General features: G+C 56.6%; 1 protein-coding gene across 5 annotated transcripts in view; it reads left to right on the forward strand.

Annotated features, from left to right (window-relative positions):
• Positions 1 to 688: 688 nt before the first annotated feature.
• MPRIP (myosin phosphatase Rho interacting protein) overlaps positions 689 to 17,645 on the forward strand; it is a 74,575-nt gene continuing 57,618 nt past the window's right edge. For 3 of the 5 annotated variants that reach the window (XM_014936292.1, XM_014936293.1, XM_014936294.1), the window contains exons 1-3: positions 689 to 810; positions 7,376 to 7,453; positions 9,602 to 9,667. In XM_014936292.1, coding sequence (XP_014791778.1) covers positions 697 to 810; positions 7,376 to 7,453; positions 9,602 to 9,667 — 258 coding nt within the window. In that variant the 5' untranslated portion in view covers positions 689 to 696. The remainder of the gene's footprint in view (positions 811 to 7,375; positions 7,454 to 9,601; positions 9,668 to 17,645) is intronic. The other 2 variants (XM_014936296.1, XM_014936297.1) reach the window with 2 other exon arrangements.

Here is a 17,645-nt window from a genome sequence, read left to right on the forward strand (position 1 = left end):
GGGGGGGGGGGGTTGGTGGTTATTTCCATCTCTCCTCCTTTGGACATTATCACTTTCCTACTGTTCTGGACGCTGAACAGCCGGCCGCCAGCAGCCCCGGGGCCAGAGAGTGTCAGCGTTGGGTCACAGGCTTGGCTTTGCTCAGGGGCTTTGCTTGGATGGGGCTGTGATGCCCTGGGATGGGGTCTTGTCCTGGCTTTGTGCGTTGTCCGATGGGTGGCAGGGTGAGGGATCATGTCCCAGCCACACTTTCGCCTCCATCCCTTGCTCCTCGGGGAAGGAAAAGCCCCCCTTTTCCTGGAAAGCAACCCCTGCGCTTGCCTCCCCTGTTCCCGGCTGCTTGTATCATGCTGCAAAAATCTGCCTAATTATTAGGACTGAACAGGGGGAGATTCTCTGCAAATGTCAAACCCGCCTCCATCAGCGGCTGCAGCAGGCAGGGACCTTGGGGGGCATGGCCAGAGGGGCTGGGACGGGCAGGGTCACGGTGCCTAAATCCCACCCTCGGAGAGTGATGTGAGGGCAGTGGGTGCTCAGGAGAAATGTGAGGTTGGGTGCCAGGGTCGGCTTTGGGTGCACTTGACCCTCTGCAGGGCGCAGGGAGATGGTGGTGCCTTTAGGTGCTGGAGAGCCCTCTCCTTTGCACACTTACTTCGCTTATTTGCTGATGGGTTTGGTGTTTTTTTTTTTTTTTGCATGGCGCCGCACCTTATCTACTCTGGCACCCGAGGAAGTGATAAATCCCCTCTCCACCACTCTGAAGAGATGTTGTGGCTTCTCCCCGGCGCTGAGGAAGCCCCGATGTGGGAGGTAGTTAGATACGCCTGCTCGCTGTGGGGCAGGCCGGGCTTTGGGGCTGCTCGAGGAGGGGGAGCAGGGATTGCAGAGCCCATTCCATCCCACTTCCATTTCTCTGCTGCTTGACAAATTGCCCGTGCAAACTGCAGCTGGCCTCGTCCAGCCCTTGCTCCGAGTGCCCCGAGCAGCTGATGGACCCAAGCACAGCCCTGGGGCCAGGGCCAGGGTGTTTGCAGGGCTGTTTGCACGGAGGGTGAATTCAGCCTTTCCCCTTCCTGTTCCTCCGGTCGGTCGGTCATTCCCGCTGCCCACGCAACAAACTGCCCGGGCAGCTCCTTTCTTTGAGGTTTGCCAGTGGCTGGGTCAGGACTGCTGGTTTGCCGGGAGGGCTGTGCTGTGCCCGGTGCCCGCCGGCCGCCCCCACGGCGGCGGTGCCTCATGTTCCTCACACCCCAGGTCCGGTCTGTCCGGTCTGGTTTGGCCTCTTCCTGCAGGGTGAGATGTGTTGGTGGTGAGCACCTGGCCCAGGTGATTTGCAGCTTCAGCAGCAGCTGGTTCATGCCCACAAATGGGGTTTTGCAGGAGGGTGGGACGTGGATGGAGGGGAGGATGTCCCCATGCATCCAGGGCTGTCCCCAGGGGCTGCCCAGGTCTTGGGCTGGAGGAAGCTGAGCTTGGACCAAACCCGGGGGCAGTGAGTCTGGATGTAGAGCTGGGGTTTGGCCCTGCTCTACTGCCCATTGCCAAGTGACATACAGCAGAGAGGAAATACTGTAGGGGCAGGGAAGCTGAGATGTCAGTGGCTTAACCACCAAGGCTGGGCTATATCCCTGGCCATCCTGATTGCCACTGGAGCCTGGGTTTGCAGATCCTCCCCACCCTCTGGGGTCCTGGGTGTGAGGCCATCCGTGTGGCATCCCGCTGGGAGCGTGCAAAATGCAAAGCCATGTCGGTCTCTTGGTTCCTAGAAGCCCTGCTGTGGGCAGGAAAGCCTACTTTGGGTATCACATCCCATTCCTGCCCCAAATACTATGTCACCTTCCCCATTCCTGCCAGGTGACGGCTGTTCCGACTCACCCATCAGCAATGTTCTCTCAGGCTCCAAGGTGTACAAAACCGAGAGCAGAGCGGGGCTGAAACCGCCCAGATTTCCTCTTTTGAGGTTGCAACTACAGAGTTTGTGGTGATTTTTTTTTTTTTTTCCCCTTGAGCTGTGCCAGAAACTGGTCCCTCCCTCCAGGGAGCCCTGAGGGAGTTGGTACACAGGGGATGGTGACCTTGCCTTCTCTGCTCTGGGACCGTGGTCTCCTGTGGGTCCAGTGGAGAGCTGCAATGCTGTTACTGAGCACCCAGAGATGTGAGCAGGGAGCAGCAGGGGCTGCTTCCAGAGAGGCCCCTTTGGTGAATAATGGGACTAAACTCATAAAGGTGGTGGGATGGAAGTTACTGTGGGAGTTACCCACAGCCTGGGTCAGGCTGGGGCTGTTGTGTTCGTGCAGGGCTGCTGGAACCCCCTGCAAGCTTCCCCCATGCACAGTGTGTTCAGTGTGGGAGGCAGAGGCTAAAGCTCTGCTGCCACAGTCCATTTTTCCTTTTTTCCCCCCCTTCCCGCTCAGTTGCCAAGCCTGAACAAAACAAGCCCTGCCTCCACCCGAGACAGGCTGATGACGTCTGCCGGCAGCCTAAACAGATTATCCCTCCCGCCACGCGCTGGGAGCCAGGAGTCTCTCCCGGCGATGGATTCGGACTTCCCTCGGAGCATGTTGGGATGGGTGGGGATGGGTTGTGGGATCATCTCCAGCCTTCCTGGGTGTCCCAGCGCCCCGGTGGGGGTGTGGGTGCTCTGCCACAAGGTTGAGTCTGGACCCTGAGAGGAGATGTGGATGTCAGCGAAGCTCTCCTGTTCCACCGTGAGCAGTGAGCTCCTGTGGGGAACCACATGGCCGGCACGGTGCTGCCGAGCAGCCTGCTTGGCTGGTTTGCATGGGGAGGGGAAGAAGTGAAGGTACCACCAACAAACACTGGAGGCGTGAAAGCCTGTCCAACAGGCACCCTGGTTGGTGTCACAGCCCACTTCCAGCCCTGTGACCTGGTGCTCTGTGGGCTGTTGGGCTCCTGTGATCTGTCCTCTGGAAGCAGGTCACTGTCCCGTCTCTGCCCTGCAGCCCTGGGGATGTGGAAGGGTTCCTGGATCACCCTGTGCTTTGGGAAGGGCTGTGTGCCTCTGCACATCCTTCGAGCCCAGTCTCCTGGCTGCTGGGAATCACCTTCCCAGTGCTGGTGGAGCTGCTTGGGATGGGGTGGTTTGTCCGTGCCTGGGCAGCATCAGTGCAGCAGCTTGACAGCTTCGTGTAAACCAAGCTGGGGCCACTTCCTTTTCCGCTTCCTCCCACCCGCCGTGCTGCCAGCGCCGGCCCTGGGCTGGAGGCAAGTGTCCTCCTCCTTGATGCATCACAGGGCTACGGGCCAAGGGGAGGGATGCGGTGACCAGGGCAGTGGCCCGAGAGGCAGGTGAGGGGCTGTGGAGCACCCCAACAGCATAGCTCTGGTGGTGGGCCCTAAAGCTAAGCAGGGTCGGGTGAGATCAGAGGCGGGATGGGATACCTGGGCGTTCCCAGAGGTGCGACAGGAAGTGGAACGGTGACGTTTCATCCTGAGTCAGCCTCCACCGGTCCCATGGGATGGGACTGGGCATTGTGGGGGTCCAACCCGGCCTCACCCCACACGTGGTGGTGCCCCCCGGAAGGTACCCTGGCTATATCACTTCCTTGGGGCAGCGAGGTGCCTGCAGATCTCTCCTGGAGCAGCTCGGCAGCAGCTTCGGCACCTCCCCACCGAGGTCGTGGTGGGTGGTTGGCTTCGTCACCGCGAGCCGTGCCGGAGGAACCGGCTCTCCTCTTCCTGCCTGCCCTGGGAGCGCTCCTCACCCCACCCCAGACGTGGATACACCGCGTTGCCGGCAACTGCCCTCCGCTCTGCTCTCCATGTCGTTTTGCGGCTCGCCCTTCGGCCAGGTATCATCTGGATAAAAGCAAAGCCACCCAGCGCCCGAGCATCCCGTGTGGCTGCTGCTTGCGGGGAAAACCTCCCAGAGCTGCCCTTGGGACATCGCCGGAGCCTGCGGGAGGCAGAGGGGGCTCTGCGTGGTCAAAGGCATCCTGGGAACCCCCAGGGTTTCTCTAACCTTAGCGTGAGGTTGAACAGATCTGCTTGAACAGGGGGAGTTTGTGCTCTGAGCTCCTGCTCGGTGCTGGGTGTTGTGTTTTCCTCCCCTTGCTGAGCTCTCCGGAGGAAGCTGAGCTGGTGCCAAGCGACGTGTGGCTCCAGCTCCATCCCGGTGCGGTAACGCTTCCCTGGGACCTGCCTCCCACGGCAGCATCGAGCGGGTTTATTTTAAACCTGGCTTCAGCAGAGCCATTCCCATGCAGGTGTGACGGGTTTATTTCAGACACTTTGTGCGCCAATTCACATCCCTTTTATTTAGGCTTGTACCTCTCTGGGCATTTGCTTGGTTTTAGCTGCAGCTTGTTTTGGTTTGGCTTTAAAAAGCGCTGCTGAGCGTTCATCTGCTGGCGGGTGGAAGCGGGCTGCCCACGCCGGCTGGCTCTAACTCATACCTTTCAGCTATTTTGGTTTCAATATCTGAAATTGGATGCTTCTGCCCAAGTAAGTATAGCCCACTGGTGCTTTTTTTTTTTTTATGATGCCAGTAAAGAAACGACGGTGCTCTGTGTTAAGGGCATGTATTTCAGGTGCTCGGTGCTTTATATACAGTTGGTTGAACCAAAATTGGAGAGGCTGAGGGCAAAATAATGTTTGCTGAGGGGTGTGAGCCAGGCTGAGGTAGGGCAGGGCTTGATGCCTGAAACACTGGGTCAGGGCTGCTCGCTGCTGACCCTGGTGATGGTGTCCCCTGTTGGGGTTTCAAGGTCACTTCATCCCTGCTGTGACACCTGGACTTGCCCGCTGCTGATGTAGCTGGGGGCTCTGTGGGGCTGGATGCTGCTGGGGTGATGGGGGTGACATGGGATGGTCCCGCCGAGGGGGCTACAGTGCTGTGGCTTGTGTTGGGGAAGGGATTCTGCTCATGGGGCTTCGCTGGGTTGGACGTTTGGCCTTGCCCAGGGGCTGTGGTGGGGCATGGAGGGGAATGGAGGGGGGCTGAGCCCCACAAGTGGCTTGGCTGCCCATGGAATCACCGCTCCGCTGATGGCTCCTTATGGTGGTGTCAAGCGTTGGGGATGCCACGTCCTGCCTCTACTGTCATACTCTTCGTTCCTGGGTGATGAAGGCCAGTCACAGTGTCTTCTCAAGCACTGGAGCCGGTTGCTCAGAGTACACTGCGAGTGCCTCTCGTTGGGGACCCCCCCTTCCCTGCCACAGTGACCCATTGAAGGCACTCCCCGGGTCACCTTTAATTAGTTGATCAGTTATTTGCGATTCTGCTTTTAAAACGAAAGAGAAATCTGGGACAGGCCACTGTGAGTGGCCCTGCCCAGGGTGGCCCATGGCCACATTCCGGGTGCGATGGGACCCCCCACCTTGGCTCCAAAGTCCTCTTCTCCCCCCTGGCGTGGGCACGGGTGCATCATGGGTGCCTCTCGGGTGGGGGCGCGGGGCGGGCTGCGGCGGGGCGCGCCGGGGGGGAGTGGCGGAGCCCGGCTCACCCCGTGGCGTGGGCGGCACGGAGCCGGGCGCAGAGCGGGTGCCGCCACGGCTGTGGTGGTGGTGTGTTCGGTGAGGGTTGGGGGGGCAGCATGGGGGCCACGGGTGAGCAGGGTGCCAGCACCCAGGTGAGTTAGGGGGCAAGGTGGGGAGCGAGGGGGCTCAACCCAGGGAGGGCTGGGGGCTGCAGAGCTGGTGGGGTGCCCATCTGTGCCAGTAAGGACCCCCCCACTCCCAGTGTGGGGGTGGCTGGTGGTGGGAACAGGTTGGGGTGCAGGGGTGCCCTGGGCCCCTGGGAGAACATTAAGCAGCTCCCCAAAATTGGGTTCCACTCCCAGTACTCCCATTTTCATTGTTTTTAATCCCTTTTAAAGAGAGGGGGAAGGAAGGAAGGAAGGTCTTCTCAAATCATGTTTTCCCAGCTGCTGGGAGAGCAACACCTAGGGCTGATATGTCACGTTGTAGGGGGGGGATAAGATATTTTGTTATTTCTTTCCACTTTATAAACAGTAAAAGGGCTCCTCCGGCTTGTTTCCAGTTTGCTTACTCAGTGCTTCATGCATTTGACAGTTTTTGGTGAATAGGCAGTTTCTTCTATTGTTTGCAGGGATTTTTCCAGAGGGGAAACTTTTTTTTTTTAACATTACAAAACCACAGAAACTGGCAGGAGGAATCCAGGGGAGGTACCGAATTGGAAACAGTTTTAAGCTTTAAGGAAAGAAAAGAAAAAAAAGAAGAGGAGGAAAGCAACGAGATTAACCAAGTAATTTCTAGAGGAGCTGGGAATGTCTGTCCTTGTTGCTGTGTGGCCGGGCTGGGGTTGGGTGTGCACGGATGTTTCATGGTGGAAAGCAGCGTCCCTGGACTCGGGGCCTCCTGAAGCTGGATCTGCCTGGGGTTTCCTCCCTCTTGGCCCATCCCGATACCTCCACGGAGCCGCCTCGCTGGTGTGGCAATGCCTCCCCACTCTTGCACCAGGATTTGGCCCCAGCCCTTGCCAGGAATGGGGTTGGCTAATAGTTTGCAGCTTGATAGGCAGCAGGAGTGGCACCCGTGGGATTTTGCGGGGGAGGACATGCCCGGTGCCCATCCCCATCCCACCGCTCGCCGTGATTTGGGGTCTGTTTCCCACCGGCCACTTCTGCGCCCAAACCACCGATGGAAAGAGCCTGGATGTTTTTTGGGTTTTTTATTATTATTATTTTTTCCGCCCAAACCACCGATGGAAAGAGCCTAGATGTTTTTGGGGTTTTTTATTATTATTTTTTTTTTTTCCACTGATAAACGGCAGTGCTGTAAGGCATTTCTTTCCGGGTATTCTTTCCCTTTCTCTTCCCAACCGGCTGAATGAGCTGTTTTCCCCCAGCCTGGCTCTGACCTTCCTGCGAGCTCGGCCGCGGCGGAGCGGGGAGGCAGGGGCCAGCCCTGCGGGGAAACGGGTGCTGGATGTGCACGGCACGGGAAGCGGCTGCGAGCTGGAGACCTGCCAGCGCCGGGTAGTTTTTCCTCTCTTAATTAACGAAAGGAAAACATCGAGCTCTCCTTTTGGAGTATGTTTGTGCTTTGGAGTAGAGGCACGCTGCCGATGGCCGGGGGAAGAGCTGTCGGGGAGGAGGACGGGCTCTGCAGCTTGGCTGTACCCAGGAGGTTGGTGCTCTGGGCAGGATGCCAGGCAGAAGCAGCTGAGTTAGGTGTTTGTGGCTGGGGTTTTGCCTCCTCCCAAGCCCTCATCTCAGTCCTGTTTGCACAGAGTGTATGTAACACCACAGGTTGTCATTGAGCACAGTGTTCTCCGCAATGGTGGGGCTGGTGCAGTTTCCCGTGGTCCCCAACCATTCATCCCCCGCGGTGCTGGTCCATGGTGGGGCAGTTTCCTCTCTGCCTGATGTGTTTCTCTGCTGTTTCTTTGCAGGCCAAACCCATTTATGGTGGCTGGCTGCTGCTGGCCCCAGAAGGAACGGACTTTGACAACCCTGTCCATCGCTCCCGGGTAAGGAAAGCTGAGACGCCCTCTCCCTGTGCTGTTCGTGGGGGTGGCAGGAGGAGAAGCAAGGGCCTGTCCCTGCCCTTGGGGGTGGCTGTGGCCTCAAGAGTACTGCATGCACCTCCATGCATCCATCCTTTTGTGCAAACCAGGAAGCTGGGAGATGTTCCCTGCAGCAGGGCTTAGATGCCTCCTCTGGGATGCGAGGACTTCCTTCTCTGCTGGGCAGCAGACTGGGATGCTGCAGATGCAAGTCAGGCTCAGTTCGTGCACTTTTATTGCCTGTTGCTGTTGCTTTTTGATGCCTTGATGCTGCTCTGGTTGGGGTCTGGTTGGCCTGACACATGCCATGCTGACAGGAAGGCTCTCAGGCCGGCGGGATGTGGGCTGTGTGGCTCTGAACCATCAGCGAGGCTCCTAGTTTCCCTTTGGTGCCTGGAAACAACTACTTTATTTTCTGCAGCTCTTCATGGGCATGCCCAGAGCCCTGGAGGGAGGCTGATTCCCATCCCCTAATGCGAATAACCCTGTGTCAGGCAGATCCTGGAGCAAGGAAGGGGCTGAGAGGTGATTCCCGTTTGCTATAACCCTGCAGGGCTCTGAAGCTGAGTGCGTTGGGAGCAGAGACCCACAGACAGAGTGGGGCACACTCGGATCCTCCCCAAAGGGGTTTGCTTGTGCCTTGCAGAAACAGCAGCATCGTGTGGGGTTGGAGCATCACCCGCTTTCCTGCCCCTGGGGGGTGTGAGGACGTGGCCACAGGCTGACGTCCTTTCACTGCGAGGACTCCCAACCTGTCCCCAAGCTGATCTTCCAGGGAGCTTTCTGCTGAGGCTGCCAGGACAGGGCTGTCTTGTGCGTGGGAGGGATGGCAATGGTCTGTGAACCTTCTGTCACGCAGCCAAAATGCTCTTCAAGCTGCTAGTAATAAAAAAAAAAAGTCTCTCCCGGGTGAACAGGAAAATTAGGTTCTGAGTTCAGCCTGGAGTATATGGGTCATTATTTGGAGTCACAGTTAGTCACAGGCTTGCTGGCCCAGTACTGTGGGGACATGGGACTTGGGTTGTCCCCCCCCACCTAGAGCGGTGGCTGCCTGCTAAGCTGGGGCATGTGGAGGTCCACAGGGTCCTCAGTAGTTTTGCTTGTCCCTGAGCACCTCGGACTTTGCCCGAAGGGCTGAGAAAAGCGAGATAAGAATTGCTGCACTGGGGCTATGAATCTAGGACCTTTTTCATTTCAGCCTGCTCGACCAGTTTTTGCTCTTGGCTGAAAACAACCTGGCACACATGAGGAAAAAAAAAAGGCAGTTTTCCAGCCAGATCAGTTCTCCAGTCTGGTTTGCTGTGTGGCTGGAGAAGCAGCAGTGCCAGCGTGGTGCCTAGGCGGTGCCACCCCCGGAGGTGCAGCCACCAGCCAGATCCAGCTGATGCACTGTTGGGGGACATCTCGCATGGCATCCTGCAGCAATGGGTGCTGGAATAGACCATTCAAGATGAAGCCAAGGGCTGGGAGCACTTGGTCGGGGGGGTCTTTCTGGTGTCCTGCTGGACTTGGGTCCCTTGGAGAGCAGTGACGGGGCTTGTGGGTGTCCTTCAGGAGAGGAAGAGGAGGAAAGCTGTGTTTCTAGCCTATAGCTAGAGTCTTTTTTTTTCCCTCTGGTTATATTGTCCCCTATATGGTTAAACCAGGCCATCTTGGGGTCTGTCTGAATGCAGAGAGGAGTGGGGAAGCAACCCCAAAACAGCCTCTTCTTGGGTGCTAACGAAGCCAGCCAGTAAATCAGTGTTGAGCAATGTGGGCTGGTGCGAGCAGACCCCTGGCAGAGCCCTGGCAGATGGCCTGACAGGACCTTGCTTTGCAAAGCCCACAACACCCCAAACAGCTGGGTTTGGGGTGTGAAGGGCTGAGCAGAAAGACTTCTGCAATGTTCATTCACCCTTTAGGAATGGTCCCCACAGTGTTGGGAGGTTCCCTCTGCTTTTTTGGCAGCTGTGGTCCCGTGCTCAGTGAAACGTGGGCATGTGCCCCATTTTCATGAGTCCCCTGCCACGAAGGGGTTTTGGTGCCTTTTCTCTGCCCCAGCTCTGTGGGGCGCAGCTCTGGTGTCCCCCAACAGGGCCCTGCTGTGACCCATCTTGCTGTCTTCTCTTGCAGAAATGGCAGCGTCGGTTCTTCATCCTCTACGAGCACGGGCTGCTGCGCTACGCCCTCGACGAGATGGTAAGTGCTGCCGGGTGGAGGCGTGTGGCCATGTTCAAACCGCGGTGATCACCCGGGGCCACCTCTGCTGGCCTCATTGGAGCCTCTGGTGATGCTCCTGGTACGGTGTGGGGAGACCTCTGCCAAACTGATGAAGAGTTTTACTCTCTGGGTTTGACTTGCTGGGTTTGCGTGGGAGCTTGGTGGACGGTCAACAGAGGAGGATGGGTGTGTAGGAGGCGTGTGGGTCTCACCTGGCCTGGGGTTCATCAGTTGCTGACAGCCCCTGCGCTGGTGGGGTCCCTAGGGTTCCCCTCACTCCTTTCTGCTCTGCCCTGTGCCAGCTGGGGTGGGTTTGGTGGCAGTGAGTGGCCTCAGCAGTGCTGGGGAAGGAGGCCCTGCTTGGCCATGCTGTAGAAAGTAGGTCAGCTGGAATGCCTTCCCACTGCTCATCCGCCCCGGAGCCACGGTGTGCTGCCGGCACTGCTCCCCTCGGTCAAACAGAGCAGGGAGACAGAGGGAAACCTTCTCATCCTCTGCGAGCTGTGAGGTGGGGATGTCCATCCCAGGGGGTCAGCCCTGCCGTGATTGCCCAGGGCTGCTGATTTATCCTCCCGGCTACGGCAAACCCCTGGGAGGGTGCCCAAGGATGAACGTGCCAGCACGGCGTGGCACGGTGGGCTTCTGTGTGCTGGGATCTGCCCGGGCAGGAGGCTCACAAAGCTGGGCACACTGAGATAACGGAGCTGGGACGTGTGGGGACCTGTGTTTGTGGTGGGGAGGCTCCCTGCGAGGACACGGTGGGATGGGGGGGGATGGCAGCGCAATGGGCGTCGCTCGAGTTTCATGCCTAGTTTGTTTGTATTTATTTTTTTTTTCTTGGGGTTGATCCAAGTGCCCTAAATAATTTAAATGTCTCGGGTAGGAGCGGTGGAGGCTTTCAGTGCATTTCTAGTGCCTCTGCAGCCTGGCTCTGCACTGAGCTGGTGTTTCATGTCCTGCAGTGACAGGAGAGCAGTGTGTGGCTGGCTGGGGTGGGGAGATGCCCTGATCCTAGGAAAGGTGGAAGGATGTTGGAAAACACAATTTTAAATGTTTTTCTTGCTGTTTGGCATCCTGGGGAGATTGACCACCTTCAGGTGCTGCTGCATGTGGGCAGGAGCCAACGGGCAGTGCGTCAGCGCCATGCCCTGCCCTCTGGACCTCGTGGCACTGCAGAGGATCATTGCTGGAGAGCATGTAGAGGATGGAGGAGCATCTGGCAGTTCTCTAGGCACCTCTTGGGCTTTTTTCCCCTTGAGAAGGGGAAAAGCTGGGAAAAAACACCAAATAAAGGGAGCGTGCAGGTGTGCAGCGTGGGTAGATGTGGGTCAGGCTGTCAGCAGGCGTGTCCCCATGGGGCACTCGGCTCCCTGCCCACCACACCTTGAACATTGCTGGGGGACACTGTTTTTCCCCCCCTGAGGTGTTTGCCTGCTCCCTGCCTGTGGCTCTCCACCCCTCTGGCTGTGCCAGCTCCTTGCTGGGTCCCCACCACCTCCACAGGACAGGGACCTGCCTCTTCCACACAAAGCGGGCACATGGTTTTTTGCATGGGGCATCCACTTTGTAGCCCATGCAGGGATGATTTACCCCCGGTTGCATCCCCCAGGAGTCTGGTGGGGGTCCTGTGGGGGTCTCGGCACAGGGGTGGCCTCCTCAGTGTGCCAGGAGCTGGGTGGCAGCTGGCCGGAGACCTCCCAGGCTGCTGCAAACGGGGATTGAATTGCTCTGCCTTGAACCTGTTAGACATTAATTTTGTGGGTTTGGCAATTTCTGCTCTTATTAAAAGTGGGAGGGGAAGGAGGGGTGGGCTTGGGAGGGGAGTCCTGGGCTGGTGATGGCGGAAGAGACGCTCCCATGCCCGGCGAGGGAGGCTCCACTCCTTGCTCCTGGTGGACTGGAGAGCGGCAGGATGTAGAGGGGTGGCTCAAAGTCCAGCCATGAGCTTGGGGAGGAACCTTGGGCGGTCCCCAAAGATGTTGGTGCTTCAGTACACAGAGGCCATGGGATGGGGCAGACTTCGGTGCAGGAGTCTTTTGCCATGGGGTGGGTCAAGTTTGGTGTTGGATCAGAGCATTTTGGGCATGCAAAGCCCTTAGCAGGAGGTGGGACAAGTGGGCACCAGGCACCCTGCTGGCATCAGACCCTTCCTGAGACCTGCCCATGGGTGTCCCCAAGCTGATCCCAATTCCATGCTCCTGCTTAGCCACCTTTTTTCTGGATGTCTTTCCATCTCTCTGTCCCTTCTCTGCCACATTTTCACTCTGAAAATCCAAACCAGTCCTGTGTGATGGCTGCAATGGGGAGCACAGGCACAAGGTGTGGGCCTCCATCCCCTCAGACCCAGGCTGAGCCCCCAGACTCGCTCCCTGGGCTCTCCCTCTTTCGCACTGGCTGCCGTTCCTGCCAGCACCCGGAGCCTGCCTGGCCTCTGGGAATGCCAAGGGGGTTGCATCCCCTTCTCCTCTGCAGGGAGTGTGCCAGTGGCTGTTCCCGGCTCTGCCGAGCCCTGGCTAAGCCGAGCCTGCTCAGACCTGCAGAAATTCCTCCCTCCCAGCCGTGGGTGGATGCGGAGGTTGGGTGATCGCTTGGGGTTGCCTTCCCATGCCGAACCACCGTGATTACCCCTCGGTGCTGGCTTGCTCCTGCCGTTTGATAAACCTCTGTGCTGGGCCAGATGGTGTTCAGGGGCTGATGTTTCTCGGCTGCAGCTGGAGGATGGCGAAAACAGTCTTAGGTTGAGTTGAGGGAAGGCAGGAAAGAGGGTGGCAGGGAGCTGGGGACAGGCTTGGGGACAAGCTGCTGCATTGCGAGTATCTGAGGATGTTTGCCCCGACATGCTCCCCATGCTGGTCCTGTGGCACTTCCTTGGTTTTCCCAAGAGATACATTCCCTGATTCTATATTGCATGGAGTGCAAGGCTAAAGCCTTCCAAAAAAACTAGGCCAGGGCAAATGCATCCAGAGACTTGTTTGGGTGGTGGAAGAGTCACCCAAGGAGCTTAGACCATTGATACTTCAGGATATTTGAGAGTAGAGAGGATAAAATCCTCATCCTGTAGGGAAACAACCCTGCCCAGGGTGGGAGGGATCATACTCAGTCGCTCAAGGGGTCAAGGGGGGACTTGTGCCAGGACAGTGAGCAAAACCTCCCCTGGCTGCTGCCTGCCCAGTGCATCCCAGCACACTCTGCCCAGGGGGAGATGCCCAAACCGGTGCCTGCAGCTGCAGCCTTCTGATGCTGCCTCCTGCTGTGCAACATCTCAGTTCCTCCTGGTAAAACACCCTGCAGTCCCCAGCAAAACCACCCCTGCTGCTGCAGCAGGAGAGCAGCCTGGCACCACGGTACCGGGGCGGTTCGGGAGGTGTCGGTTGAGGTATGGGAGCTGCCCAAAATTGTGCCAGGGTGAGGGGATGGAGCCAGAGAATGGCAAGTGCAGAGCGTTTGCCTCCTTTTGTTTTGATTGCTGGGATCTATAATTAGCGGCTGAGGTCTCTATAAATAGAGCCCTGCTGCGTGGGAACGTAGTGGAGAGGCAGTGGGTGCACATGGTGGGGTTTGCAGGGATGGAGAGCACTGTCCCATCCCACCTGCAGGTGGGCTATGGCCTTAGCGTTGCCTGGGGAGAGATCCAGCCCTGGGGCTAGAGCAGGTCAGAGAAGAAGGTCTGGATCTCCAGCCCAGCTTCTTAATGATTCGTTATGTGTCCGTGGGCCAGGCCTAGCCTCTGTGCCTCAGTTTACACTGGGGTTTATACTAGGTTGGCATTTGTGCCAGTGCTTTGCCCCCAGTGAGAGCTGTGTCCTCCCTGGAGGTATTCTCCCATCACATCAGGTCTTCTTTCCACAGCTGCCTGAGACTATTAATTTTGGGTTATTTTCTTTGTGGATACGCTGCTTTGAAAGCAGGACAAAGTTCAGGCTCACCTGGGAGCATCTCAAACTTGCTGGTGGTGTGGATAACTAACACCAGGGTGGGAGGATCTTCTGGATGAGCTTTCCTAGTTCTCCTGTGGGCGATCAAGAGGAGCATCCCTGGACATGACATGTCCTTCTCCCAACAAACTGGCCTCGCTCCATGTCTGGCACTTTCCAGCATGGTGGAACAAAGTGTGAGGATGGGCTGGGAGCCCTGCTTCTACTCTGCTCCTTATTTGCTGGAGTCAAGTTGCTTTCTGAAGCTGGGGAGGAGACATTAGGACTGCTGTCTGGGGAGGTCTAAAAAAGTGCTTAAACCAGTCATCAGCCACCTCTGTGCTAGAGTTTGCTCATGCATATGGGGTTGGGTGGTTGCATCCTCCACGGTGGCGTTGCAGACCCTTCCCAGGCTCGCAGCACAGTAGTTCTGCTCCTAAGTCAGGAATTCAGGCAGATCATAATGGCTTTCATCTCAGTATGGTGGAGTGGACATCCCTGCTCCAGCCCACGATGGCTGGGAGGGAGGTCAGGAGGGATCCGGGAGCTGATGGGATCAGGGTAGGATGATGAGGAAGGCCATCTCGCCATCTGGCAATGGTTAGGGCAGCATCGGGACCCCTGGACGGGGTGTATAAATAGGAGAAGAGAGGCCAGCTCAGAGGTGGGAGGTCTGGTACCGTGCAGGGGGCTGCAGGGTCACATCTGGAGTCCTGCGTGGCCCCAGACCCTGCTCCTGGCCATGGAAACCTAAGGAATTGATAAATGGGTAAAAAAAAAAAAAAGGAGAATGGTGTAAGCATTGGTGGCTGCTGGTGGGGGATCGGAGCAAGGGAGCGATGTGTACCTGACAATGCTGTGATGTGTAGATGCAAGTAATTGTTATTTCCTAATCAATCCCCCTCCAAAATACTCTTTATTTGGAAGAAAGGGGCATTTTAAAGCGTCACCATCGGCCGAGCTGTGCTGTGTTCATTTCCATCGTAGTTCCCTCCTTTGTCATCTATATTGTTTTAAGAAGCCAAGAATCTGTGCATGTGGGTTTTTTTCCTCCTTTTCAGATCAAAGCAGTTTACTTCAGTCTTGGCACGGAATGGAAATTCATTGGCAGGGATTAAAAACGAACCTTAAACATCCTGGCCTCTCTGTCCTTACTTTTTCCACACGTTTCACCGTTTAAGTGTTTCCAAGCTCTCCCTGCGCCCTCCTCCGTGGGAGCACCAGGTTTTACAACCCCCTGTTCCCCTCATCCCCGGCGTTTCCCCCCACCATGGACACAATTTTGCCGGTGCCTGTTTGCCAGATCTTCAAGACTTTCAGTTTCTGTTTAGCATAAAAAGCTTTTTGGCTTGAATCAAAGCGTGTTTCACATCTAAAGCAAGCTGAAACAGAAGGGGCTGGAGGGCAGAGGCTGTGCAAGGCTCAGATGGTGGCAGGGACCACCACCCCAGATTTTTTCCAGGGTCTGGGTCTGACTTGGTCTTGCAGTGGGAGGACATTCTTCCTGTCTCCTCTGGTTTTTTTTGTTTGACCCCAGTGGAGAGGGAAATTGACCCCTTGCATGGCCACATCCTGTGATGGTCTGGAGGTGGTGTGTCACCTTGGCAAATGTTGGTGATAGTACTCCACCACTGCATGGAATGGTTCCACCCAGGAGCTCCTGGATTCATGGTCGTGGTGTGGATGGGGAATCATGCAGGATGTGAGCCAGCTGGGATGGGGGTGATGGGCAGCGGTGGGCAGCAGAGCCAGGCAGATACCTGGTTTGGTGGGGAGTGGGGTGGAAGATGATCTAAGGGAAGGTTTCACTTGGGATCTCAAAGATGATGCAGTAGAAATAAGGAAAGGTTGGCAATATCTAGGGAGCGGTGATCGTTTCTCCTCCAGGAGAGGGGCACCTAAAGTCAGGGTGCAAGGGAGAGGGGACAAAGTGTGTCCTTGTGATTGCTGTACAGGAGATGCAGAGACAGCACAAGTGCTGGTGGTTCCTGATGGAGTTCAGAGATCTTTGATGGATTTGTTGTGTTTAATTTTCAGTACTGCTTTTGGGGAAAAAAAATCCATGAACTTACAGGGAACCCTGGGAACTTTTTCCCCAGGACATTGCTGAAGCTGGGACCAAGCAGCTTTGGAGGGCTTAGGAAGATACGGAGATCTTCATTAATGGTCTTTCTAATATCAATGTCTTGCCTGCTGCTGTCCCAGTGCCATATTGTTTACAGGGGTTGGGTGTGGGGATCCCATAACGGTGTCTTCAGGGGGGGTTCATATCTTCCCTTTTCTGTCTGCTCAAAGTGTCTGGCCCCAGTTGCTACTGGAGGTGGGTCCTGCTGTCAAGATACCTGTGGTCACCCCCTACCCCACCCTCTTCTATTTTACCTCTTCTAGTTTGGCTTATTGTGGTGTTTGGGGACGTAAAACTGCTGAGCTGCAGAAGACAGTGGGGGCTGAGAAAACAGGGAACGGGGGAAGGCTCCTCTAGGGATGGCTCCAGCACCAGTCCTGGCACTTGGGTCTATGGCAAGGGACCATCACTGGAGCCCAAAAAGTGCCTGGGTTTACTGTGAGCTTAGGTGGATCAAGCTGGCTGTTTCTGTTCACGTCTTCTCAAGTGTGGATGGAGGATGCTGATGTCCACGTCCAACCCTGCTGAGAAGGGCGTTCATTGCCTGCAGGACCTGCTCGGGAGAGGCCCTGGTGTGAAGCAGTCCGTGGTGGGAGGTTTGGGAGTTAACAGAAGGCCAGGGAATAAAAGCAGAGTTGAGAGGGCTGGATACAGCCAGTGACCTCCTAATGAACAAGCAGCTTTGATGACCTGGCCCAGGTGCTTCCTTCCTGGAAACAACACAGCCCCTATTGTCTTCTGCTGGACGAGCTGCAAAGCTGGAATTGCTCTTAGGCTGAGCAATGAGGACAGGTTCAAGTGCCTCTGTCCTTTCTGCTTTTTCCCTGCTCCACCATCTCTTGAGACCTAGCAAAGATGTTTGTGTAGAAGACGCGTGCAAGAGCAGTGAGGGAATCGAGCTGGATTTTAAATTGCTTTTATCTGGTTTATGGGAGGCAGAGTGATACAGGAGCTTGCAGCAGCTGGAGTTTCTTCTTTGTGACTTCTGCAAACCTGGGCTCCATCCCCGTGGCCTCCAGCCTGGCTGCAGGCTCTCAGTGAAGGAAAAATCGTGATCTGCTGTGAAACATCAGCGCAGAAATCAAACCCGCCTCTGACGGCATTTAGCAGTGAGGATGTCGGAGCTGGTAGTGAAATGACACAGCTAATTGCCAAGCGCACAATTACCCTCATGGAGCCCTTTGGGTCCTGGCTGGCGCGTTCCCACCCTCTGCCTTGGACCTGCCTTTCCTCTGTGTCCCACCACGCCGTAAATGTCTAACAAAACACAGCACTCCAGCAACGGCCCCAGTGCTGCAGCGGCGAGTGACAGATGGTAGCGCTGGTATTTACTACGGACAGTTGCTCCAGTTGCTTTTCCCTTTTTTTTCCCCCTTTTTTTTTTCTTTCCCCTCCCCCACCTTTTTTCCCCCCTTTTTTTTCTACTGGAGCAGTCGAAATGAAGCCAGTGGGGCTTTGCAATCCCCACAGGCACCTGAGGAAGGGGTTGCAGTGGTGGGTGCTTTCAGTGGGTGTCTGGTCTCAGCTCTCCACAAACTGGGGCAGTACTGGGCTCCCAAGCATCCCCCTGTGGGGTCGGAATTGGTTTTAATTCTTTCCAGCCTTGTTGCAGGCCACCAGCTGAGGTTGGCAGGGACCACCGGTGAGCTGTGGGCTACCAGTTGGGTAACGCCGGGCAATAACACCCCTTTTCCCATTGTGTAAAGAAATCCCTGGAAGAAATGGCATCCTGGTGGCTGGCACATCTCTGTTCCTGCTGAGGGTCCCATCTCTGCCGGGTGGCGTGGGGTATCCTGGCCTTGCCTGGTGGGATTCCATGCTGCAAAACCCTTGGTGACACCCAGAGGAGCTCATCCCCCGGAGAGGAAGATGAGGACCTGAATTGAACAAGGCTCCAAAAATCAAAGTGCCTTCCCCT

The sequence above is a fragment of the Calidris pugnax genome, unplaced genomic scaffold (assembly GCF_001431845.1).
Source record: "Calidris pugnax isolate Ruff unplaced genomic scaffold, ASM143184v1 scaffold17, whole genome shotgun sequence".
Lineage (NCBI taxonomy): Eukaryota > Metazoa > Chordata > Aves > Charadriiformes > Scolopacidae > Calidris > Calidris pugnax.